Source organism: Cygnus olor, chromosome 13 (genome assembly GCF_009769625.2).
Source record: "Cygnus olor isolate bCygOlo1 chromosome 13, bCygOlo1.pri.v2, whole genome shotgun sequence".
In the NCBI taxonomy this organism is placed as follows: domain Eukaryota; kingdom Metazoa; phylum Chordata; class Aves; order Anseriformes; family Anatidae; genus Cygnus; species Cygnus olor.
This window is the reverse complement of record NC_049181.1, coordinates 14,557,304-14,581,251: the sequence shown is the minus strand read 5'-3', so window position 1 is coordinate 14,581,251 and position 23,948 is coordinate 14,557,304. Positions and strand designations below refer to the sequence as shown.

The 23,948-nt window shown below is 41.1% G+C and overlaps 2 protein-coding genes across 5 annotated transcripts in view; one reads left to right on the top strand and one right to left on the bottom strand.

Annotated features, from left to right (window-relative positions):
- The window catches only part of FAM199X (family with sequence similarity 199, X-linked), a 65,605-nt gene that overhangs the window by 31,957 nt on the left and 9,700 nt on the right, over positions 1-23,948 (top strand). The window contains exon 1 of one of the 4 annotated variants that reach the window (XM_040572249.1): positions 21,700-22,013. The exons of the other annotated variants lie outside the window; for them this stretch is intronic. Within the exon in view, the coding sequence (XP_040428183.1) occupies positions 21,826-22,013 (188 nt within the window). The 5' untranslated portion in view covers positions 21,700-21,825. Of the gene's footprint in view, positions 1-21,699; positions 22,014-23,948 lie in introns of those variants that run through there. 4 annotated transcript variants of the gene reach the window in all.
- COMMD5 (COMM domain containing 5) lies at positions 1,510-21,704 on the bottom strand. Its single transcript, XM_040572253.1, has 7 exons — positions 21,501-21,704; positions 19,063-19,223; positions 17,968-17,996; positions 13,858-13,908; positions 9,584-9,679; positions 7,884-7,959; positions 1,510-4,129 (listed from the first exon to the last, which is right to left on the bottom strand). The coding sequence occupies exons 1-7, from the start codon at positions 21,664-21,666 to the stop codon at positions 4,028-4,030; spliced, it is 681 nt and encodes a 226-aa protein (XP_040428187.1). The 5' UTR covers positions 21,667-21,704; the 3' UTR covers positions 1,510-4,027.

Below are 23,948 nucleotides of genomic sequence, written 5' to 3'. Positions count from 1 at the left end.
ACTTCACTTTTCACCAGTACAACTACAAAATGCATGGTTCTGACAACTTGCCCAATTCTGCAAAGACTGCTTTAGCAAAAACAGCTATATAAACTGAACGTACATACTCAATCTGGATAAGCTGTTTTTTTTGTAGTTTTTTTTTTGGGGGGGTTATATAACATTCTGAAAGCATGGAGTTGTCATACATTCATATATGTGTTCATGGATTTGGAGCAGCAGTGGGTCATGAAGTGTACTTGATTAGAAAGGGGGAAAAAAAGGAAAGCAAACCCTACCTACCTGCATTGTTCATGAGATCAAGAACAGATTTATCCTTCGCTTAAACAGAAGAAGTTAAAGCTAGGAGGTGACTCACTCTGCAAAAGCACATCTCTCTTGTATGATTTTTCTACAAAGGGAGGTTTAATTTCTTCCTTTTAATGACAATGAGCACAATACTGATCTTCTTCCAGCAGTTAATGGCTGGCATAACAGACAGCATGAGAGCATGACTACATTCTTCAGCCTTCTTCGGGAGCTATAATCTGCATCATACTTAGAGACCACAAAACCAGTGAACAATTCTGTTCCTTTCCCCTCATGAACACAACTAACCCAGTCTGAAATACCAACATACTACTCATCCTGACAAAGCTCCTTCTCCACTGGAAGTAGGGATACTAAAAGTCATGTAACAAAGCCCCAGATGGCTTTTTCTACTCAGGTGCCTCACACTAACAGTCCATAGATGAGAACAGATTTGGACAGATGGCCCATGGAGTTGAGCCAATTAAAACCCGAAGTCTGGAAGCTACACTAACTTACGGTTAGGTAGAGAACAGGAAGTAAAGACGTGGGTTTTTCTGTGTTATTTTGCTCCTGAATCTCTGGACAATTTCTAGCAATTATCTTTAACTCTCCTTTTATGTTCTGCCTACTATGCCTACTCCTCCATGCACTGGGTGTCTCTGTTACCGTACACAAATTATTTACATTGAAAAACAATCAAACTCAAGCTCTGTTTTGACATTAATCTTGAAAGAAAAGGCATAACGTTCCATATACCATAAAGGAAATGAAAGAAAAGGAGTAATGAGGGAATTTATGTTCACATGTCATGGTTAGAAAATCACTAGGATTAAGACATTCACAAACACATTAGCCAGTTTAAATAAATGCATGGTGCCATCAAATAGAGAAAGCAAGCGTATCATTGGGGTTTATTTTTCAGGGACAAGTACTAGTAGAACCTGTACAAGTCCTTGTTACCTATTGATCTGTGAACATTGTGTAGTAAGAAAGAAGCAGCACCCTTCTCATGCAAACCTGCCAGCTTCCTAATTGATGACTGACTAGTGATCGGCTTGACAAGACTTTGAGACTCAAAAAGCGAGCATCCCATTCCAGATGTATCTTTCACTGTGTGATATAGAAAGAGGGACTTGCACTGTGTCTCTAACCATAACCAAACCAAGAGTGAGCTGGGTAAAATCAGTTCTGTTCAGACATACACAGACTCTTAGAAGGTTACTTTTATTCTGTATTGAAATGAAAAGATTACAGTCACAAGTTCAATGGAATTCATATTCCAGAGTATTTTAATCCTGAAGCAAGAAGATATTTCAGTGTCAAACAAATATTTAATAAATAACTCACCAATTGGAAGGCTCATTTTATCAAAACTGAGGAACTATCCACCAGCCATTCCCACTAGCCATTTTGGTGAAAACTGAACTGTTTTACTGAAAGGCTTATCTGTCAAAAGCAGAGCCCAAATGAACTCCTTTTGCAAGTAAGAAATAAAACCCCAAGTGTTTAAGCTCCTGTCAGTGTGCACAGTAAACCACCAATAACAGTAACACGATGCTTAATGTGTGGCAACTTGAGACTAAGAGGTCCATCAGCCCTTCCAGAGAACATGCAGAAAACAGTCAGGAAGCCTTTCCATTTCTGGCAAATGCATGCAACTGCTGTTACAGGAGAACCACTGAATGAGTATGTTGTCTAGAAGGTAAGCATATTTATGGATTCTTCTGTGCTCACCAGTGAAAAATGTCTCGAGCAACAGAAGACGTTAGACACCCATGCAGTGTTCCATTTGTCATAAAAGGCTTCACTAATGGTCTCAGATGAGATACCTTTCCAGCTCAAAACCATGTAAAGATAAACATTTAAAAGGGAAAAGTTGTAACAAGGAACATAAGAACATATGTTTTGTTTCACACTTTGTGATAATGGAATTCCAGTAAGATGAACTAACTTCACAAAGCAAAACGAAAACATCAAATTAATGCAATATACAGTCCTCTTGAAGTTAGAGAAGCTAATTCATTTTTATTTGCTTTGCTGTGAGCTAAACACAATAGTTAATAGTATGGATCAAACCGTACTATAAGTTGATGGGTCCCCTACAAATACAGCAAATAGAACATGCAGCTTTTTAAAATCATGGCTGACCAGGTTATTATTTGAAACTACAGGACACTTTCATGCATAGGTTTGAAAAGCTTTCTGTCTTGCAGCTATTCAGCTGTCTGTAGATTGGTATGGACTGCCACCAAAGAAGTCTCCTCTTAAAAAGTATGACACCAAAGTCTTATGCCTGTTGTGATTCTTAAAATCCAAGACCAACTCATCCTTTCCTGCACAAACACCTGTTGAAGTGTAAAAGGCCTCCCAGATCCATAATTTTAATTTCAGTAGTTTTCTGCAAGGAAGGAGGGAGATAAAAATGAGTTCTACAATCACACAACACGGGAGGGAGAAGTAGGGGTGGCACCACTGAGACAGAAACCCAGCAAGCAGCTAGAGTAAGCCAATGCTTAACATTGGTAGCAGCATACGTGTTCTAAATTACCTCTTGACAGTCAGATAGATCCTGTAGTTGTAGGGACCATCAGCTCTGCTGTGTTTGGCCATTGCTCAGCCTTCGTGTCTTTGCTCCTGGGGGAAAACTTTCAGCCATTGATTCAGGAATGCATCCCTTCTTGGCAAAACCCTTAGGGTCATATTTGTGGTCCCTTGAGTTTAAATGAGACTTAAAACATATGCTTCAAATTAAGAGAATTCCTCAAAGCTTTGCGCATGGGGCAAAAGAACCTTCAGCCCGTGCTTAACAGTTTTTTTGACTTGGGTGCTTGAATATCCTCATACCTGTCACCTTCATCTCAGTGGCTGTATGCAGCCTCCTCATCCTGTGGTCTGACTTGCACTACTAATGAGTGTATCAGCTGTAGTGGTCTACCAGGCTGCTGCCTTCTGCTGTTTGCTACCATCTCAGGCCAGAGGTTTCTGCCCTGTAATGAGTCAGATGATTCAGTTCACATTGAACATAGGAAATGCATGAGCTAAGGCAGGCATGTATTCCCACTTAGAGATTACTACTGTTTAGCCCATACTTGTCAACCTGGCAGACTTGGATTGCACCTTTCCACTTCTTCAGTTCCATGGAATTAGTTTTAGAAGTTCAATCCATACTTCTTTCTTGGTCCCCAGGCTTACAATTTTCTTCCAAATTAGCTTTTAAATATCTGTACCTATACCTGAGTCACTTACCAAGAAGGCAGACAGCAATTTTACTTATGCCAAACTCAATCAATTTCACATTTGTTGTATTACGGCACAGCAGTGGGTTGCTTTTTTTTTTTTAATTTTTTTTATTTGAGACATTGCAGGGCTTTCTTCTGATACACATTGATGGGGCTTCTGGGAGCAGGCTTTCAAAAATAATTAGAGTGATGAATCATAATCAGGAAGAAATGGTTCTTACATCTATTAAGACAGTTATTTAAAAATGTTTTGATGAATCATGCAAAAATGGTCACAAATAGGATTATACTTTTTCCATCAATATATTTTTTGTTTTTAAGTCTTAAGAAAAGAGCTTGTGCTTTTAACACTTGAATTGAAAAAATATTTACAACAGACATCATAAATGCTACATTGCACTTCAGACAGGCAAAGCGGTGATGGTCCTCTGCTTTACCATTCACAAAATTCACTGAGGGTTTCGGATCTGTTCTGTAAACTCCCGATTTAGAAGTGTTCAGTCCTGGATCTTCAATATGCTTCTTTTCTCCAAATCATTCATTTCCTTCAGTATAAGGGCAACATTGTATCTCAGCTCCTGAAACTTTGCAACTGGCACCTGAAACAGAACACTTAGGTCAGAAAACATGATTCAGGTTAGAAACTTTGTATAGGGCATGCCTATGGATACCGAACGTTCCACAGCAGCAGCCCAATCTCTCAGCAGTTTTTTTAAAACTTCAGACAAAGGATTTGAGATTAATAAAAATAAGTTAATTCAAATAAATCATCTTTTATAATTCCTCTTTTTATAAAGAGGAGAAGAGCGGAAAAAAATCAAATAACACCTACACAGTACATTTTCTATACTATATGATGTGAGAAAGGAAATACTTAAGAATGTCAACAGATGGCTGCTGGGGTGAAGTAAGAGTCATGGGTTGGACAGAAAGATAAAGAGATCTGGAAGACTGTGTAGTCTACAGAATTCTCAAGCAACAAATTCCAGATATTTTCCTTGAAAAACTTGCAGGAGAAAGGAATCAAGCCTCCAAGCAAGAGAGGGATCCAGCAACGACCTCAAGAGCGAAGAAGACTGTGCACTGATACACTTTGCTGAAAGCAGGCAAGGACTACTAGTGGATGAGATTTTTTTTTCATAAGGAAGAGCAATTTGTCATTAAAAAGCTCTTCACCATCAACTTATGGAAGTGGATCAGTGTAATAAAGCAGCACAGAAAGCCATGCACAAAAATCATTTGCTTCGTTAACTAAGGACCTGCCCCAAGTCTCCACTACTGTCAAAGCCAGAGGGGAACAGCAGACCATATACTTTTTAGACTGAAGTGTCAATGAAAGAACTGTTGCCATCAAATTCCTCTTACACTGTGAGGTTAAAATTTTCAAAGTAATTAATTAAATTCAAAATATTTAACCTACACAAACACGTGCTTCTCTGTCACCCTCTCTGCAAAGTTATGTTTACAGCATGTTCACAACCATAATAATTCTGATTATTTGGGTGAATTTCCTTTTGAAATGCTCCAAGAAGTATGTGAGGCAATGCTCTGGGTATAAAAATCCAGTTATGTTGTAGTTGCAACTCCCCGATTTTATACTAGATGTTTTCAGATGTGTTGTATCTCAGACTCAACTTCCCTGTTATCCTGATGTGCCAAACTGATGGGGTTTTGTGGGTGCCAACTAGCAGAGAATAGAAGATCAAACTAGATTTAATCTTCCTTGAAGCAACTACTATATAAACATGACTTCCCAAGATGCTTACAGGTCTCAAACACAAATTCTTCGAGCCTGTACTTTTACGTGGGTCTTGATATATCTTCAGTTTGCAAATAGCACATACAAAACAAGAGGCCTTGAGTTCCAGATTAACTCAGCTAACACTTGCATCAGATGATAAAGACATGAGGTGGTAGAGAGGAGTCAAAAGAATTATAGTGTCACTTATGAGGATATTACCACAAAAAGACTATTTAACTAATGAACAGACAACGGCTTTACATTCAAACTGAACAGTGTGTTTCCTTATCTTGCCACCTAGTCCTGGTTAAAATGTGGTTTTACAAAGGATTAATGGTGACTAACTGCTCAAACACAGAAGAGGCCTTATGGTTGTCTACATTGACTGTAAGTTTGCGGTCAGTTTCATAAATTAGGCTATTAAGAAGCTAATGAGATAGTATCTTCAAAAAGAAGACAGCCTTAGACAGCAAAAGCTATGTGCTGCAATTCAGCATTGTAAATGCTGCAAAACTAACTGGACAAGTGGACAGCAGGCATTTGTTTATGCACAAGCTTCCAGGCTAAGGAGATCAGCTTTTCAAAGGCCAAGAGGTAAAATCAGGTTACGGAAGGGCAATGTCTGCTCTCTACGGATCATGCAACAATGGTGCCCATGGTCCTTATTTCATTGGATGAGATTCATCATTTGGAGGAGCGGGAGAAGACAGAAGACTAATGGACTTTCCTTTAACATTTCAAGCCAAATGGATGGAAGTCTATTTAGTGCTTTTAAGAGCCTTCTGAGAATACATCTGAGCACAGGCACAGACTGGGGGGACAGATGTGCTCACATGGGTACAGTCCCAGGCTGCTCTGCAGAGCACTGGCTAATTTGCTCTACTTTGTCTACACTGAAGGCACAGGGTCCTTCAGTCCTATCTGTGCTACCCACTGTAGCACAGATATCAATTATGTGAGAGGAATCCAGCATCTGATTAACAATTCCCATATGTATCAGGAATGTATAAAATGCATTTTTGACATATATACCACAAAACTTGAAATGCTTTTTAAAAATCTTCATCATCAGAAACTAGTGTGCTTAGAAAAAGGCCAGGAGACCGAACAGGGCAACTTCTCCCAGTAGCATGTGCATTTTAAATTTGTTCATAATGGAATTATCTTCTGGACTTATCATCTTACATAAGCCCTGTTAGTTAACAGGACATTCAGTACATGTTGGAATGAAAGGAAACTGAAGAGGTAAGGACTATGTTTACTTGCATATGGTATCTTGAATCAAAACCCTCAATAAGTCACTAACTTTGGGAAGACCGCTCATCAGATACAGAAATCCTATTTACAGACAGATCTTTGGTATTCAGGTCTAAGCAGCAGCAAAATGCTGATTTTAAGAGGGAGGCATACTATTTGCTATCAGATATCTGTGCTTCTGCATGCACTGGACAGGCACAGCAGCACATCTCCACTGCAGAATAGCTCCAGCACTGTGTCTTCTGTTGACTTAAACAAACAAAACAACAACAAAATCAAACCAGAACAACAACAAAATTTCCCCAAACCAAAATACCCCATGAATCACACCATCAAGACTTGACATTAAAAGGAAACAAAGCCCCAAATCAAAACAGCTAAGAGTACATGCTAGTTTTTATTCTCTTAAGTGAAATTCACCACGCTGTAAAGAGTTAACCTGAAGTCCCTGGCATCACTTAAGTTCCACGGAAGACCTCGGTCAGGGCTACAGGCTGCTCTGAGAAGGACTATCCACAGAGAAGTGAATTTGATCTTCTGTGAAGTGACACCCCAACACTTTGCAATGTAGCACAGAATTTATGCCTTCCTCAACAGCTGTCTTCTGGTGAAACGTAACACTGAAACCAGTCCACCTCTTTCAGCCCTCTGTGCTTTGGTGCTTCCTCCAGACTACTACTAATGCATGAACTGAAGCCAAAATCTTTAGAGTTCAAATGTAACAACGCCTGTTGTGCACTGAAATCCTGCATGCACTACCACGTTATTTATAGAACAAATAGCGTTCCTTTTCAAAGGTTAAAAATATGGAAGGGTTTATGCCATTTTCTGGCAAGCAATTACGTACAGTGTCATAAATGCTGCCACTGACTAATTCTGAGGTAAAAAGCAAAGAAGTTTTTTCACTTTCTAGCAGCAAGATCTGAAGAAAACAAAACTACCTTTGCCACAGAAGAGAATGTTTCACCAGGTAGGAGGTATAGTAGTGCATCATATATTATATACACTACACAGTAATTTTTCTCCTCTCAAAGCCATCATCAGGTCTGAAGGTTAGAGTTGATATCAAAACTGTAATTTTTAATCAAACCAGGTATTATGCAACAGTGCTTTTCTGTATAACATTCTTCTACCAAATGAATTTGCAGCAAAATGTGAGTAGGAACAAGGTACGAAATGTTTTTAACTGGCATTTGTTTGTGTTGTATGTGGTAACACTGAACATGGAGGAAAGAACAAACCAACCAACGATAATGCATTGTTTACAAAAGCTTTAATGTTTTAAATAGTAATTCAACTTTCTAAAAAGAACTTTAAATGGTTTCTTTTCTATTTATTGTGGCAATCAGACTTACTTCAAAGCGATGAGCTGTCCCATCTGAAAGCTTCATCAGCATTAAAATGGATGGTTGAAGTGCACGGGCCAGTGAACTGAAATTATTTACATTATTAGCACTACAACAATAGACAGCAGCAGCGTGATGAGTATAGCATTGTACGCTAACAATTTAAGATGTTCATACAGGCTTTACATAGAACACATGAGTAATTTCTATTACAGAGTCACGTACCTGGCTGGTTGGAAACTCATAAACACAGACGTCTCTCCAATTTGCCTCAGTATTGAGACCAAAAAAATGTCAATAGTTTAATAATGGCAAGCTTAGGAGCATTTTCATTTTACATAACTGTCAGTTTAGTGGAACTGTGATAGGGATAAGAGCTGACCAAGTACTGCTAGCACTAATGCACACTTTTTTTTGGTGCATTTTCCTATGTTGCATTAACCATTTCCAATCCTTTGTAATTTCAATTGTTGTCTCATTTGGGGAACTAAGTTCTCCCAGTCTCCATCCTAAATTTGTGGGTTGCTCTTTATTTTACTTGATGACCCAAAGAGGGGAAATGAGTCATTCTTGTGCAGCTTCCCATCAACAGATCCTGCCAAAACCTGCTCAGGTACTGACAGGCATTACAGCCAGGAGCCATGGCTCTTCACAGAGGCTGTTGCTGGATGATAAACAAGAATTCCCAAGGGGAGATTGACTGGAAAGGAAAACAAGAGGAAGGAAAATAGAAAAGGATAATGCATTGCTCCTGTGTTGTTTGGAAAGCAATCACAGGATTTGCCTGCAGCTTGCAAGCATTGTGCCTGAGGATTGTTATCTGTACGTTTTGTTCTCTTATAGGTGCAGATTTTTCTGCATCATGATACCTGTGTGGGGCTTACAGCACTGCTCACCTGAGAGTCACTTGAACTAGCAGCTCGTGGCCATCACAATTTCCACTTAAGAGCCTTTTTCCTTGGTTTCAGAAAGACTCTTTGGCTCTAGCCAAAGATCCATCCCCTAGCTGCCTATGCCGTGGCAGATGGCAAGAAGCTGTTCACTGCAGGCACCGACAGGATGATCACAGAGGCCTTTATTCCTGTTTTGTGAAAGGAACTAGCAGGCAGATCGATGACCAATTGCATAACTATGGCAGTGTGACGCTGCTGTTCTGAAGCCTCTCTGTCGAATCTACAGCAGACTCAAGAGTTATGGAAAGTCCTTTTATTTAACGTGTGCTACACACAAATGATAGTCTACTTGAGAACTGAAGAGACAATTTCCGTCCCATACTCCAGCGCAACTGAGAGCTTGGCTGGCTGCTTGAGGCTCAATCCATCTAACTGCTTCCATCATCAGTGAGGACCTGTGGAGTTTTATCAGCTCCATCAAGTTTTAAAATATTGAAACAGAGACTCAAACTTGGAGTTAAATGTTTCTAGCACACAAGTTTTAGAGCTCATAACAAATATGCAGCATCAAAAAATATTAGTAGAAGGTAGAGACAGCAGCATGTTGACAAGTCCACATAATAGCAATACCCTTTTGTATATAAACTGACTTATACACTGGTCAAAACATTCCCTCCTTATCTTGCCATTTAATGCTACATGCAAATCCCTAACAGCAAGATACATTTTAACACCATTAACATTTTAAGCAGCACAAGAAGTCAGTTTAACCTTGGATGAATCTTTTCTGTGGTCATGCAGAGTTCTCTTTTTTACCTTGTGGATATAGCTACATCCACTCTCCACTTGAAGTCCTGGACATTTGGCAGCCTACTTCCTTGCATCAGAGCTGTGCCTTCAGAAACAGGACGCCTACAGAGTAAATCAGAAACAGGAGACTGCAATGCAAATTCATAAAAGCAACAATACATCTGAAAGTAAAATAAGACTCCCCAGAACAAACCTGTCTGGAGCTTGTTTCTCTTGTCCATATATACTCATGTAGAGAGATAGCACAGAGTGGTTGAGGTTGGAAGGGACCTCTGGAGGTCATCTGGTCTAACCCCCTGCTCAAGCAGAACTACCTACAGCGGGTTGGTCAGAACCACATTCAGACAGATTTTGAGTATCTCCAAGGAGGGAGAATCCACAACCTCTCTGGGCAACCTGTTCCAGTGCTCAGTAACCTGCACGGGTGTCCCAAGAGGTTTGAATGGGTGGAGGTTTTGTGTATTTGAGATGGCTGTGCTCAGAGTACCCATTTTCCTGTGCTTAAATATCGTCACTGGTTTTTTTTTTTTTTAAAAAAAAAAAAAAAGAGAGAGAGACAGACAAAGCTACTCTGTGTAATTCCAGTAAACTCAGGTCATTATAGAGTTTAGGAAGAGTCATCATGGTGGCTGGCATATCTATTATTTCAATTCTAATGCAACTCTAAGGGGTATGGAAAGGGATCTGGAAATAAATCTTCATGCAAATCCAGCAGAAACAGAAGACAGATGCCTCAAGCCAGAAAGTTGGAATAAGCTCACTGTGCTCCTTCAGCAGAAAGCATCTAGCATTAGCTAGCAGCAGTGCTTTAAATATGATGATATTAGTGTGTACTCTGAAGCATACCTTAAAAATAAAACCATACAGTGGTTCTTACTAATCCAGGATGCTTTACAAATTCCAAATTCCTCATGTGATGTTCACTGCCAGCCCCAGCACCACCTTCATGACTTTTGTCTAGACTAGTGTTTAAGAAAGCCCAGCCTGCCTTTATTACTCATTGCAGGAAGAATCAGGCTCATTAAGCCTCAGTTTATTTCTGGGAGGAAATACAGTTGACATTGATTAAACTTCAGATGGTTGATAGTCTTTAAAATTTTAATAGCATCTTAAGCTCTGGGTAAGTAAACAAGCCAAATCTGATACAAAGACATAACCATCCGTTTTTAGCTATGCATAGAGAAATACCTTCAGATTGAGATCACTCCACTGGTCCTTTAGGGAGCTAGTCTGGACCTGTGTGTTACTTACCAAATAGGTTTATTTTTTTCTTTGCTTTTTTTTTTGGTTAAGCATCCCATGTCTCTGGCAGTTATTTACAGTACATTTCAAAGCTACTCCTACTAAGGGCAGGATAAGAAATGTTACATCCTTTATCCATGGTGCTAGACATAATCTAATTACAGTCTTTACATCAGAAAGGAATCCTCTCTGAACAAACCAAGGACTGTAGGAATGATAGTCTAACATCCCTACTCAGCCTCTTGTGCGCAAATTAGCTGGTGCCTTTAGAAACTGCCAAGAAAGATTAGTGATTTGATAAGGTACAAAACACAGACAGGCTAAAATCCTTCAATACTCTTGCATGTTGCAAAAGCACTATAAGAAAGAATTTATCCTTTTTTTGGGGAGTGCTGGGCAGAAGTGACACACATCCCTAATAGTATGGCAAAGTAACGAGCAGAGAAAAGAGATCAGCTGGTCCTTACTCACTGTACTACTACTAGAAATAGGTCACCACAACTGGGTGCAACCGTCAGGAGCCAGTCTGGAATGGTCATTAGCAGGATTAGACAATAAGAACAGGCCTTTCTCTCAGTGGTGAGTTGCTGCCAGAGTATTGCTTAATTTGGGGACTGCCTAAAAATAGACAGACTGCTGCCGCTTCCTTAAGACATGCTAACTCCCTTCAATGGAGGACAGTCCATTCAGTGCAACACAGGCATTTTGGGCAAAGAACGAGCAGGGATAACAGGAAGGTGTTCTAGTTAGCGGTGATGGGAAAGATCAGCGATGTCCAGACAGAGATGAAATTTCTCAATATTGTTAAAATATGTCAATTCTGTGGCTAAACTGGACTGTACTTCAATACCATTCCCTCAGAAAGAGTCGCAGCTTTTATAGCTCTGTTTCAGCTTCTGTCAGCACCTTTCCAGCTTGGACAGGATCACAACTGAACTGAAAGAATCCTGTAAGGATGACAGAATGCGCATAGTGGCCAGCATACATACAGAAATTGTATAGGCCCTACATCAAGCCATCGGTTTCTAAAAGGAAGAGCAAAATGGAGCAGAAGATACTCAATGGACCTCGTATCCAACACCAAAGAAATATAATTACATTTCAGAAACTCTCTGTGCCAACAGCTGCAATATACTGTCAGCACATAGTGCATAAGACAGAAGTTAGAAAGAGTAAAGCAATATGGATCAATTAGAGAACATCCAAATTACACTTGGGAAGGCTGATATACCTGCTGACAAGAACGTCACCTGCCAAAGGACGCTCTAGAGCAATCGAAGAGGGAACATTAGAGAATTTGGAGCAGCAACAGACCTAACAGTATCAAAACTGAAGAAAAATTTAGGATGGTTTCAGATGCAGGTAACAACGTAGCCTAGCAGGCCACTGAACAGGGAGAAGAGTATAAACTGGTATGTGTCAAACACTGTCAGATGGCATGCAGAATGCCCACTCCTGGTAGAAACTAAAGCTACTCTATTAAAAAAAAGTGCAGTACATTTATTATAAATATTCAAAGAAGGACAAATTATGGCTACGTTTTCCCTTGAAAAAAAAGTTTTAATTTCATGCAGTTCTTTCATGGCATCAAAGTGCCAAGTTTATCTTCCCTTTCAGTCTATATAGTTTGATGGAACTATGGGGACACAGAATTAAGAATGTTAAATTTCTAGCACTTCAGAGTTGTTTAATGAACAAAATGGCAAAAATAGGATAAGATGCCAGGAAAAGTATTAAAAACCTCTGAAATTGATTTTTCTGGGTTACCTAGCTCATGCTGAATTTTTGATCAGATGCTGATCCTTCTCTTACCATCACAATCATATGTATTTACAACTCAATAAGCATATGTATGATTCAGTGCTACATTTAAGATGATAAAAGCAGATCTGTCTAGAAATCAAATCCAAGGTGCTCTTCTCTGGTCTCAAAACACAGAGCAAGATTGTACTGGATAATCACAGCTTTTGAAATGAGAAAAAGCTAATTTTTCCAGCATCGTGATTTCATAGTAGAAAACAGACAATCATGCATGCTTCAAATGACATCTAAATTTATCTTTTCTCCACTGCAAACAATATTTCCACTTTGCAACCATGAATTTTGCATTCTTTAACACCTATAATTCAAACGGAATAGCAGAGAAAAGATGAGAATGCTGAATTTATTTTTACTCCAAGAACCATAACTTTTAAGCCAAGATCTTAAGCAAGGAAATTAAAAATATTTTGAATTTTGGTAGCAGCATTCAGACCCTTGCAAGGCTAACTGAAATCCCACAACTAAAACTATCAGTATTCTGTGCAGAATATGTGAAGCAGCTCTAGGTCAGTGATGCTATGTGCTGAGTGACCTCACCGCTCAAGGAGGAAAGCTTTGCATATGCAAGGAGATGAAGCAGTTTCCACATATAGAAGGAGAAAGATATGTTTGAGTAGAGAACCATACAGAAAAAAAAAAAAAGGAAGTCCTAAAAGGAACAGCAGAGAAAGCCTTTTAAAAAACTTTTTGATTAGTACACCCTCTGGAGCTAATGAGGTATATTGCTTGGTGAATGAATAACAGCTAGCAGAGCAGTTGCTACCTCATATGTATCATCAAGGCACCCAGTATGAATTCAGCTGTACGTTATCACTTGATTAAATGCTATCTGAGAAAGCTTCCACAAGCCACAGCATGTAAAAGGCTGTGTGTAGCTTTCCTGTCAACAAGGCAAGTCTTTCACTTTTGCTCTAACTTGCAATGATAATGATGATAAAAACACTTAATTCTGCATTGCACTTTTCATCTGTAGGTATTGATGCACCTTACAGAGGATATAGAATATTACAAAAATTGACTGGCAATGATCACAGAAAAAATTGAAAAATGCTATGAAAGCTATTTACTGCTACACATGATGGACAGTTTATACTGAATCAAAATAATGGGGCAAATCTTGTTCTCATGCATTTAGAGAATTTTGCTGTTTCTTCAGTAGGTCTGTGACTTGGTCAGCCAGCAGGGTTGCACAATGCATGATACATGAAAATACTAACCTGTTACCAAAGACAATACTGGAAAAGTCCGTGATGAAATCTTCTGGTATCCTTAAAGAAAACAGCAATACAGAACAGTTAAGTGTTTTGTAACCACAAATAAATGGGCTTAGCTACAAAATAACTATTGCAGAACACAAATACAGTGTCAACATTTTCCATCTTCCATTGCTTAAAATTGCCATCAGCTCTTACGTAAGCACTTCAGTATTGATTCAGTCTAGGCTCTCGGAATAACAGCCACTGTTTTTAAAAGAACCCTAAAAGCTGTACTGCATCCTCCTGTCCTACAAAAAATTGTAACAGTGAGTTTCAAAAGAACCCCGTATTTGCCTAACTTTTCTCACTAAAGAAAAGTTTTGCTGATCGCTCTGACAAGTGCAGAAGGCAGACCATCAAGGAATGCTTTAAGAAATCCCAAACCTAAACATTTCATTTCATTTTCACCTTGAAGTATAATGGAAACAAGACAGAATTACTTGCTTACTCGAAAGTAAAAACAGGGGTCCTTGTAGCTAAGAGTACTTACAAAAGGAGTATATTTAACATGGGGAAGACAAGCATAAATTTATTGGGACTACGAGAATAAGTTGAATACAATAATTCACACTCCATCTGCCTTTTGCCTCTCCACTACTTCACCATTCCCCTGATGCTGCTGCTGCTTTACAAACAAGCTGCTGTTGATTTTCAGTTCAATGTATCAGGCCATGAACTGCAAAGACTGCAGAGCAAACACTATCCATTCAGCTGCCTTTGCCACAGGGACAGTAACCTCCTACAGTGAAGCAAGTTGAACAAGTGGAAGAAGTAACCGCTCCAGCTGCCACACTTAAATCCAACATTCAACATGAATCAGTGCCCTGAGACATTACTCACCAGTCCCTTGAGATACACAGCAGTCTATCAAAGACAATCAAAGCAAACAAAGAAGTTACCTGTCCTAAAGGGTTTATAGTGTCTAACGATGGGAAAAAAATCAACTCATCAACTCACACAGTGGGAAAATGAAATGGCAGTTATTAGAGTTTGAATCCTTAAAGGAAGAAGTGGGGTTAAAACATGTTTTTAAATGGTACTTGGATAAAACTGCGTGTAGTAGTATTAGTAAGCTAGTTATCTGAGGCAAACTGGAAATTGAGGAGGAGGGACTAGACAGTGATTTTCAGCTGCAGGTGTCTTTCAGAACAGAAGAGACAAGACAACTTCTGCAAACATTACCTATACTATCTGTGCAAACGTATCATTAATCCATGCTGATGATGACCAAATAGCCTCCGTATGTAGTGGAATAGCTGGAGAAAGGGGGTTGTAATATGATTATTATGATAACTATCACAACACTTGAATGTAAGAGCACATGTTACTAAAATAGAAGCATTAACGCTACCTTTGAGCTTGCATTATTTTTGCTATGCAGTTAGTGATTTTGCTGCAAATTCTGTTCCTGGCTCAAGCAGCTTGCACTAGACCAGTCACACACTAAGCAGATCAGACACAGAACATGGCACAGCTCAGGCCTGAGCTACAGGTGGTAAGCAGTTTTCAAAGAAACATTCTGAGGATGGGACTCAAAGGGCAAGGAAGAAGGTGGAAGGATGTCTCAATCCCACGTTACTGGCCTGAGCCATAAAGTTATCAAATATACATCAAATATATAGAATATATATATATACACACGAATATATATATCAAATATATAGAAGGGAAGGAGAAATATATATCAAATATTTCAAAATTACCAAATTATATCAAAATTACCAAATTATATCAAAAATATAGAAGGGAAGGAGAAAATAGCACCCACAATTTAGTGTGATTTTTATTCTCACTGACTGAGCCAGCCAGTCAAGCCAAAAAAATATGGGATATGGGATGACAACCCTGTGAAACCAGTAGCACAGATCTAATTAATCACAAGTGGGCATGTCTCCCAGCCTCAGTCTCCGACAAAACTAGAAGCCAAGACCAGCTGCATCACCAGGAAATTGAGAATTACAAGACTTTATGTGCATGGAACTAGGCCAATCTTCAGCTTCACTGAAAGGAACAAAACAGAAACTGAACAGGAACACTGAAAGGAACAAAACAGAATGCATGAGAAGTTAAAACAGGTAACCTGGCTAAGATCTCAATCCTCTTAAAAGGATATGACCAAGGAAAAAAAAAGGAAAAAAGCAAAATTTCTGCCTTAAAATGCAAAATACCTGTCCAAACACTTGGTACCAATAATGCCAAGACATTGCTGTTCAACTGATTACACGTGTTCTTTGTGCACATGATCACAGGATGACCCACAGGAGTCAATGCAGAAGGATAAATGTCTCAATGTAATTAGTAGGTGCCTTAAATCATGCAGGTATTTCACCACCAGACCCGACTGCATTGGGAAACATAGGAAATGACATTTCCCATAGGAATCGAAGGTGCTAACAAATTTACTAAGTACCATAACTTGGGAGTAGAATGAGCTATTTACTCTTCTAAAAGTTTATCCACAAAGCGAGGAAAGCTACTCACAAGAAAAAAAGAATGTCAGAGTTAGAAGTTTGGAAGAATCCAAATAACCTCTGAGAATCATGGGAGCATATGAGCAACAATGAGCAGCACATAAAACATGTGAGTGCAAGCAGCACAAATACAGTTACCTGAATATTGTTGCTATGTCAGTCACATTAACCAGATCAACAAAATACAAAAGATTTAGCAAGATAACAAGAAAGAAAAGATCATTCAGACCAAAAAGCATCTTCATATGGCCATGAATAGTCCATAAAGTAAGAAAAGCAAACAAATACAAAAGTGTAAGGCATTAAAGTGTGGTCAGCTGACAAGGACAGTGGCCTGGGAGCCTGTATTTCTGGACACTGTACACAGCCAGCCCAGCCAGTGACTTCTGACACTCCTGTATACCTACCTACTTTCTCTACTGTTCAGTAGAAGAATATTCACCCACCCCCAAAGAACTCAGCACAGAGATTTTAGAGTTCTTCATTATTCCTTAACCACACTGAATGCATTCTGTGTGCACCTCAGAATACACCAACTCCCACTGGGTCAAAAGAAAGTCATCAGTTTCTTACTGACCTACTTTAACCTGGGTGTGAACTCTGTAACATACCAGAGGAAGCAGCTTGCATTTCAGCTCACAAGACGAAAGGACAGACTCTAGCACTGAGCTGCAGACAAAATTATATCAACAAGCAAGGCACCTTTCACCATGGCCTCAATTACATCTCTCACCAATTAGACACTGATTACATCCATCAAATTTTTACAACCTTAAGTTGCTCATAAAGCAACTTACGCTTATGATTCTGCAGAACAGAGTCTGAGGAGGAAGCTGATTTGCAAGATAATGGACAAATAAGGAGAAAAGAAAGAATTAGAAACATAGCTGTATCTCCTAGGTAGCGATCAGAATGCAAAGAATTGCAGGAAGTTAACATTTTAAAACATTTGGGCCTTGGTGCACAAGTTTCTCTATAGATGAAAACATCAACTGCTGTTATTCTCTTGTTACCACTGGATAGGGAAATCGGGGAAAACCCTATAAAGATTATTAGTATCTGATGTCTGGTTTTTAGGATATGTACTTCTATTCAGAGATACTCCGAACAGACTCTGTAGTCACTGTAACAAATGTTATGCTTTGAGGGGTAATTGGAAGGAGAGATCATAGCTGAACAAGGTGGTAGGATTTCATGAGGGTTATATCATTGGCCTTTCAACGAAGAAAAAAAAGTAGGGCAGTTTCTTAGCTTCTGAAATGTTATCGCTGTCTTAACCAAACACGTTAAAACATATTGCAGGGCAAGGTGGGGATGGCAAAGAGAAGGTCACTCACATTTGCATAACCTACATTACAGGCTAAATTAGACCAATCTCCCCAGCATGTGAAATTTACTGCTCATGCTCAGTGCTAAATCAAGTCTTACACAACACCTGTTTTTTTCCTTTGGCTTCATGTGACATTTGGCAACAGATGTATTGTGTGTTATTTACAGGTAATTTCTATACCAAGTTTGTTGTGTAAAAAAGTTGATTTAGGGTAGCAGTTACATAAAAGTTGTGAAAAAAAAAAAAAAAACATGGAAAAAACAGGCATACCTGAGCTCCTTTAGGTCTTCCTTAAAAACCTAGAAAGACAAGGAAGGTAAAATTTTACAGGATGTAGTCATGACAGCTGATTTCTTATCAACTGAATTAATATTAGTTACTTGCTTGGTATTTCTCACCCAAAAGTTTTGTCTCAAGTGCCAGTAGTTTTGAAATGACAGATTACATTTTGAGAAGAATTTCCAAAAGTGTTCAATTAAGTTGTGAGAAATTAATTTTAAAGGCCTAAATCTCTTGGAAAGCTTTATTTTTTAAAGCAGCATCCCTACCATTCTTTTACGTAGCTATCCAGAACATATTTTTTTCTTTAGAATAGTTATGTGACCTTATTCCCATGCGTGCTTTGCAGTAACTTGTTTAAACTATGACAACAGGAAAGAAGTGGCAAAAGATATGCTCTACATATTAAAAGCATACTTTCACTAGGTTTCCTGCAAATGTTGAGTTATGAAAACAATCTCTTAAACTAGAGAGAGGTGTCAGGAGTGGCTCATCCGCATAAAAATAAAATGAGAAAAGAAAAAGTGTAAGGTAAGGTAACAAAAAAGCGAAGAAAATAGCTATGAAGAAGGAATAGAGGTTGGGACCACAGCAGGTATATGCATATTTACAAAGAACACCCATAGCTTAAACAGGAGTAGCACTTTCTCCCAGTTCCCACTATGTTGTTCTGGCCATAGCGCACACCTTCCTCTACAGCAGAATTACGAAGACAGACAATTTCTCATATTTGTCTGTAAGTGTAAACAAAATGTGTGAACACACAGGGTAGGAGAGAGAGTCAATGCCAGTGAAATGACATTTTGCAGTGGTTTCTTTTGGGGTTTTAATTTAAGAGTGAAAATAAACATGCACAGTAAACCAGATGCTGCAGCAGAGAAAGATAGAAGAATCTCTTTCCCAGAGCCTAAATAATTTTTTTCTGTAAATCTACACAACAAGAAAAATAATAACTTCTACATTTCTAGCAGTTTCTTTTGACTGCTCTAACTTGGATCAACACTTCTGTGTGGAGCTCCCCGCTCTGGCAAACAGGGCTTAGACAGTAATTCATACAACTTCAACTTATTGAGGCCCAGAACTTACTTCTTGTTTGAAAGTCGATAAGGGGAGTCTCAGAGCTTCTCGGAGAAGGGTATACATGCCAGAAATGAGGAAAGCAAGCTGCTCTTCTGAGAGACTAGTACTTTCTGCAATCAGCTTGACAGATTCTTTGCAGTCTTTTCCTTCCAATGCATTAACAGTGACTGTGAATAAGAAAGCAATGCAAGATCCCTTTAGAAAGAGGAAGCCCCAGAGATCGCAAACATTAACACAAGCACATCTATGATTGTACTTGACTCAGCGTGCTGACATTTTTCCTGGTATCAAACTCTCAAACTGTAAATACATCTGATCATCCTCCACCAAAGGTCAGTCTCGCAACGCTTTACCAAGAGAACTTTAACATACTGAGCCTTTGCATTTTAAAATTGGAGATGATTTCACTGTGGAATTTGGTTCCAATGGGATAATGGAAAAAAAAAGTTCATTGCTCATGAGTTCAAATCTGATATGAGCTTCTATCATCAACATTGTTCACATCCAGTCTGCTTACAGCTTAACAGTTCTGATACCGAAGAAAGCACTAGCGAGTAAACAGTTCAACACTGTTCTCCAACATCTCACACAATTTGTCCTGCAATATCAGCAAAGACTAAGGATTAAATGAGCAAGAACGCAAAACTAAACCTTCGAGTCTTATAGTTCACACAACTGCCGATTAATACAAGCTTTGAAGGAAATGACTGTTAACACACAGAGCAATATTACACACTTGAAACTGCTGTGGGTTTACCTCAGTCTTCAGCACTCAGTTATTCATTGTTTTTCCGTATACAAATTGGCTTATACAAACAACAAATTTCTGTTGTCATGTCAGCCTCTGTCCTGCACTCTGATCAGTCTTGAAGGACTGCTGGAGCCACAGGAAGCCCCACGGTGGATTAAAAAAAAGATTGCTGACACAATCCCATTGCAGGATCGAGGAATTAGAGTAGTCTTTTATAATGTGCCATATTTAGTGCTGTGAATAAAACATAGAAAGTTAAAAATGGCCAGCAAGTCTTACCAAAAGCCAAGACTAAGAGAGTAGTTTAATAATATGGTTAAAAAAAAGTTTTAAACTATCAGCCTTCCTTTTGATATTGGGTGGCTTCCACTGACTGCTGTCTTCTTATTCTGGACAAATTTTATTTGCTTTTCACATTCTTACATGCACATCAAATTCAGTGATGAGTCTTGGATCACTCATGTGGCTGGCTGAATGTGTATGGCACGATCTGCAGCGCAGACTTCGCAGTGATTAGCCAGGATGGACAAGGTGCTAGCACCAAGCTTTCCACACTGTCTGGAAAAGGCTCTGCTCTAAGACAAAGGAACTGCCTTTGAAAAAAAGGAAGAAGATTCAATTCACCGGAAAAACCAAACACAGATCACCACTGAGGCCTGTTCACTAGATCATGCGCAGAGCACTTCGTCCCAATGGAGTCTCTCTGCTGAGAGTCACTTGCTCCTACAGGATGCCTGCGGTCACAAACTTGCAGTTTAGCACTGCCTACAATACTGGATTACCTACAGATACTGGTATATGCAGTTTTTGTGTCTTTAAATGAGTGGGCATATGAAACAGCATTTATTTTTTTTATATTAGTTATTATTCAGTGATAAAAGTGACTCCAACAGCCTCAGAAAGACAACTTGGTGCGAGTGCCAGAGCAATGTGGACATTGCTGAAATCCGTCATGTCTTCATACACTACCCATCCTTCAAAGGGAACACTGCTGTGTCCTGCAAGCTGTGCATCACAGCCCAGCGACAGCAGAAGACGCGTGGATGCTTCTGCCAGCTCTGCAGTGCCCTGGGAGCCCATCTCCGGGCACTTTGGTCAATCTGTACGGCAACGTGTACACGCCCTAGCTTCGGTTTTGAAGGGCTGTGTGCTCCCCCTAGGGTAGGAAGCATTCACTGCACACCTCAGGGGGGTGACAATTGGCTGAAACCCACGCCGGGGCTTAGGGGACGGTCAGGTTTCCTAGCATCTATTTCGGCCTCCATCCTCCCCGCACTGGACAGCAAATACGGTTCCACATCTGTATTTACTTTTGTCCCAAATGCCCCTGCCTATGTGTAGCTTTACTGCTTTATGTTGTTATAGGGAGCATCCAGGGTTTCCTGCATCCAGGATTTCCTTTGCTTACACGGCGCAGCAACGCTTTTTAGAGACAAATCTTTTTAAAAGAAAACTACCACGTGTTGAGCCCTTTATTGACTCAAATGATGAAAAAGCCCGAAAGTTAGCAGAAGGAACGTGCACAGAGGGGTCGCAGCCCCGCACCACGCCGTGCAGCCTGCAGCCGCTGCTCTCCCCTCAGCAAGCCCCAACAAGCCCGTTCTCTTGCTCCCGTCAGCTTTTCCGATCAGCCCGCGATTACTTGGCAGGGACAGCAGCAGGAGAGCTGCGGTCCCCCCCGGCCCGGCCGTACCTCTGAGGAGGCGGCGGAAGGTCTCGTGGCCCACCTCCTGCACGCCCCGCGCCATCGCCTCCACCTCAGCGGGCACCCGCGGCCCCAGGAAGCCGCCGCCGCCGCCGCGTCCCTCGCCGTGAGCGTGGGCCGCGCCCGCCGCCTTACCCGCCGCCACCGCCGCCATGGCAGCGCCGCCCCGTGAGGGGGCCTCCGCCGCGGCAGGGGGCGCAGCCGCCACCGGAAGGAGCCCGCCGCCTCCTGCCCCGCTCCCTCCATGGCGGCGCCAGCGGCTCGGCCGCTCGGAGCGTGAGGCGATCCCCCCGCTCCTTCTCCCGCCGCCGCCATGACCGAGGAGCCGTACGAGAAGTTCCTGGCCCCCGACGAGCCGTGCCCGCTCCTCTCGCACCAGCACCCGCCGCGCGGCGGCAGCTGGAGCCTGAGCGAGGAGGGCTGCCTGGACGTCAGCGACTTCGGCTGCCAGCTCTCGTCCTGCCACCGCACCGACCCGCTGCGCCGCTTCCACTCCAACAGGTCGGCGGCTGCCGCGGGGGGGAGGCTCCCGGACGCCGTCCCGAGGGCTGGGGGACGGGGGGGGAAGGCACCGGGGGCGCCCAGCGAGCCGCCGGGGGTTGGGGTGAGACAGGCGGCCTGGGACTGCGGCGGCTCCCGCAGGAGCCTTTCGGTCCCATGCTGCTAATTAGGGGCAAATCGACGGGCTGTAATTTGTGGGGAAGGCCTACAAGGAAAATGCTGGTGCAGCTCTGCAAAGAAATGCCGGGTGTGCTTGTAAAATAAAAACCAAACAGGCCTGCTTGCCAAGGATCCTGGTTCTCCTTCTGTATACGCACACAGCCAAGCCTCAGTGTAGCCATAGCTTTTATGAGAGCAGCGTGTGAGGCCTCAGCATTCAGCACGTGTACGTATGGGTTTAGTTCCTGTTCCAGAGTTGCAAAATACTTTTATGGGTTATTGGTGTTCCTACTGCACCATGATGGAGAGTGAGTAATGAGGTAGTTTCCCAGCTGAATTTGTGTGAAATGATGGAAATTACACTTCAAAAGTGTTCTTCAGTGCTCTTAACTGTAGGTTAAGTGGTTTGACGTGAGAAGCATTGATCAAATACAATATGCTATCATCATCTAGTTCATGTATCCTAAGACCAGATAGTGTCAGGAAGAGTAAGATGCTTGGTATTCGTAGGGTGTCTGTAAGACTGATTAAATGCAAACGTGGGGAGTATCGCGCATTTGTCTCGTATGTTTCCCTTCATGCTGTCTTCACCTTCTGAGTGTTTCCTTCAGGCTTGCTCATTTTACAAACCCAGGTACTGAAGGCACCTCGGGAGGGTATTTAATTTCCTTGGGCACCCCCACCCAGACTCACACTGATTTAGCTGTTGCAGATGCAGTGCACAATCTTCAGTTCTCACAAACGCTTTCCATTTTTTCAAGTTGCAAGTAACTGTAATGCAGTCCTCACCTCTTTCTAACCCAGTTCATCCCAGCAAGTACAGCAGGCTCTATGAGGAGGGGGCTGACTGCCTCCAGCTGCAGTGGTGCTACGAACCTGGCGTATCTGCACGCGGTTGGCGTTAGAGTCTCGGAACCTCACCCTGTGTTTTGACATGTCTAGAAGCTTTGTCTGCTCTACCTATCCTTTCATCAATACTTCATGAATATTGGAGCTGGAGTAATGCTCAGAATCATGCTGTGTCACCTCTTGTATTCTGTATACCAACTGACTGCCCTGCCCACAGAAGTCTGCGCTACTAAAACATAGCACATGGTTAAGGGGTGCAGAAAGGGAGAGCAGGACCTCATCAGTCTGCTAAAAGAAAAGCTTCTGAGGTGTCTTTAAATTGGATAAATTCACTGCTGGCCAGATAGATGTGGGAGTGAGTCCATCACAAACAGCCAGCCAGGTGTGCAGCTAAATAACAATGGTGAGGACCTGCCTTTCTCATTGATGGCACTGCTCAGCCCTTGCAGTTGGATAGAGGAGTGTTTTTTCAGTTAGCCGGATTGAAGTGGATAGACTGATGGAACGGGAATTCAGTGCCTGGGTTTGTGTGGTGGGTTTTGGAAGCTCTTTTCAAATTGTTTGGGCCGTATTGCAGTGCTGTGCTGACTCATAGTTGTCTCGACCTAGTTTTCACCAATCTGTAAAATAAATCCAGATAGGGAGACTGGTTGCATGAGCTTGTTAAATTTTGGCTTACTCTTAGAAAACCTGTTCTGTGAAATCTGAGTCCTCAGTTGTTTTACTTTAGCAACAGCAGTAACTGGCTTTTTTAATGAAATTATAAGGGGAAAAAAGGTGTTGAATTTTAGCATAACAGCATTTTCACACAGCTCAGGTTCCCACCTCGTACTGTCATTTCAACAGCATGTCTGATGTTTTTGGTATTCAGAGCTGAAAGCAGTGAATAATGGGGCCTTGGCTATATCTGTGTTGTGTTTCCCTATT

Bases quoted from the DNA above. Each gene is read 5' to 3' on its own strand.
- COMMD5 (XM_040572253.1), bottom strand. From the start codon at position 21,666: ATGGCGGCGGTGGCGGCGGGTAAGGCGGCGGGCGCGGCCCACGCTCAC. The intron at 19,224-21,500 runs GTACGGCCGGGC...TCTTATTCACAG, and splicing joins CTTCCGCCGCCTCCTCAGAG to TCACTGTTAATGCATTGGAA. The intron at 17,997-19,062 runs GTAAGTTCTGGG...TTGTCTTTCTAG, and splicing joins TATCGACTTTCAAACAAGAA to GTTTTTAAGGAAGACCTAAA.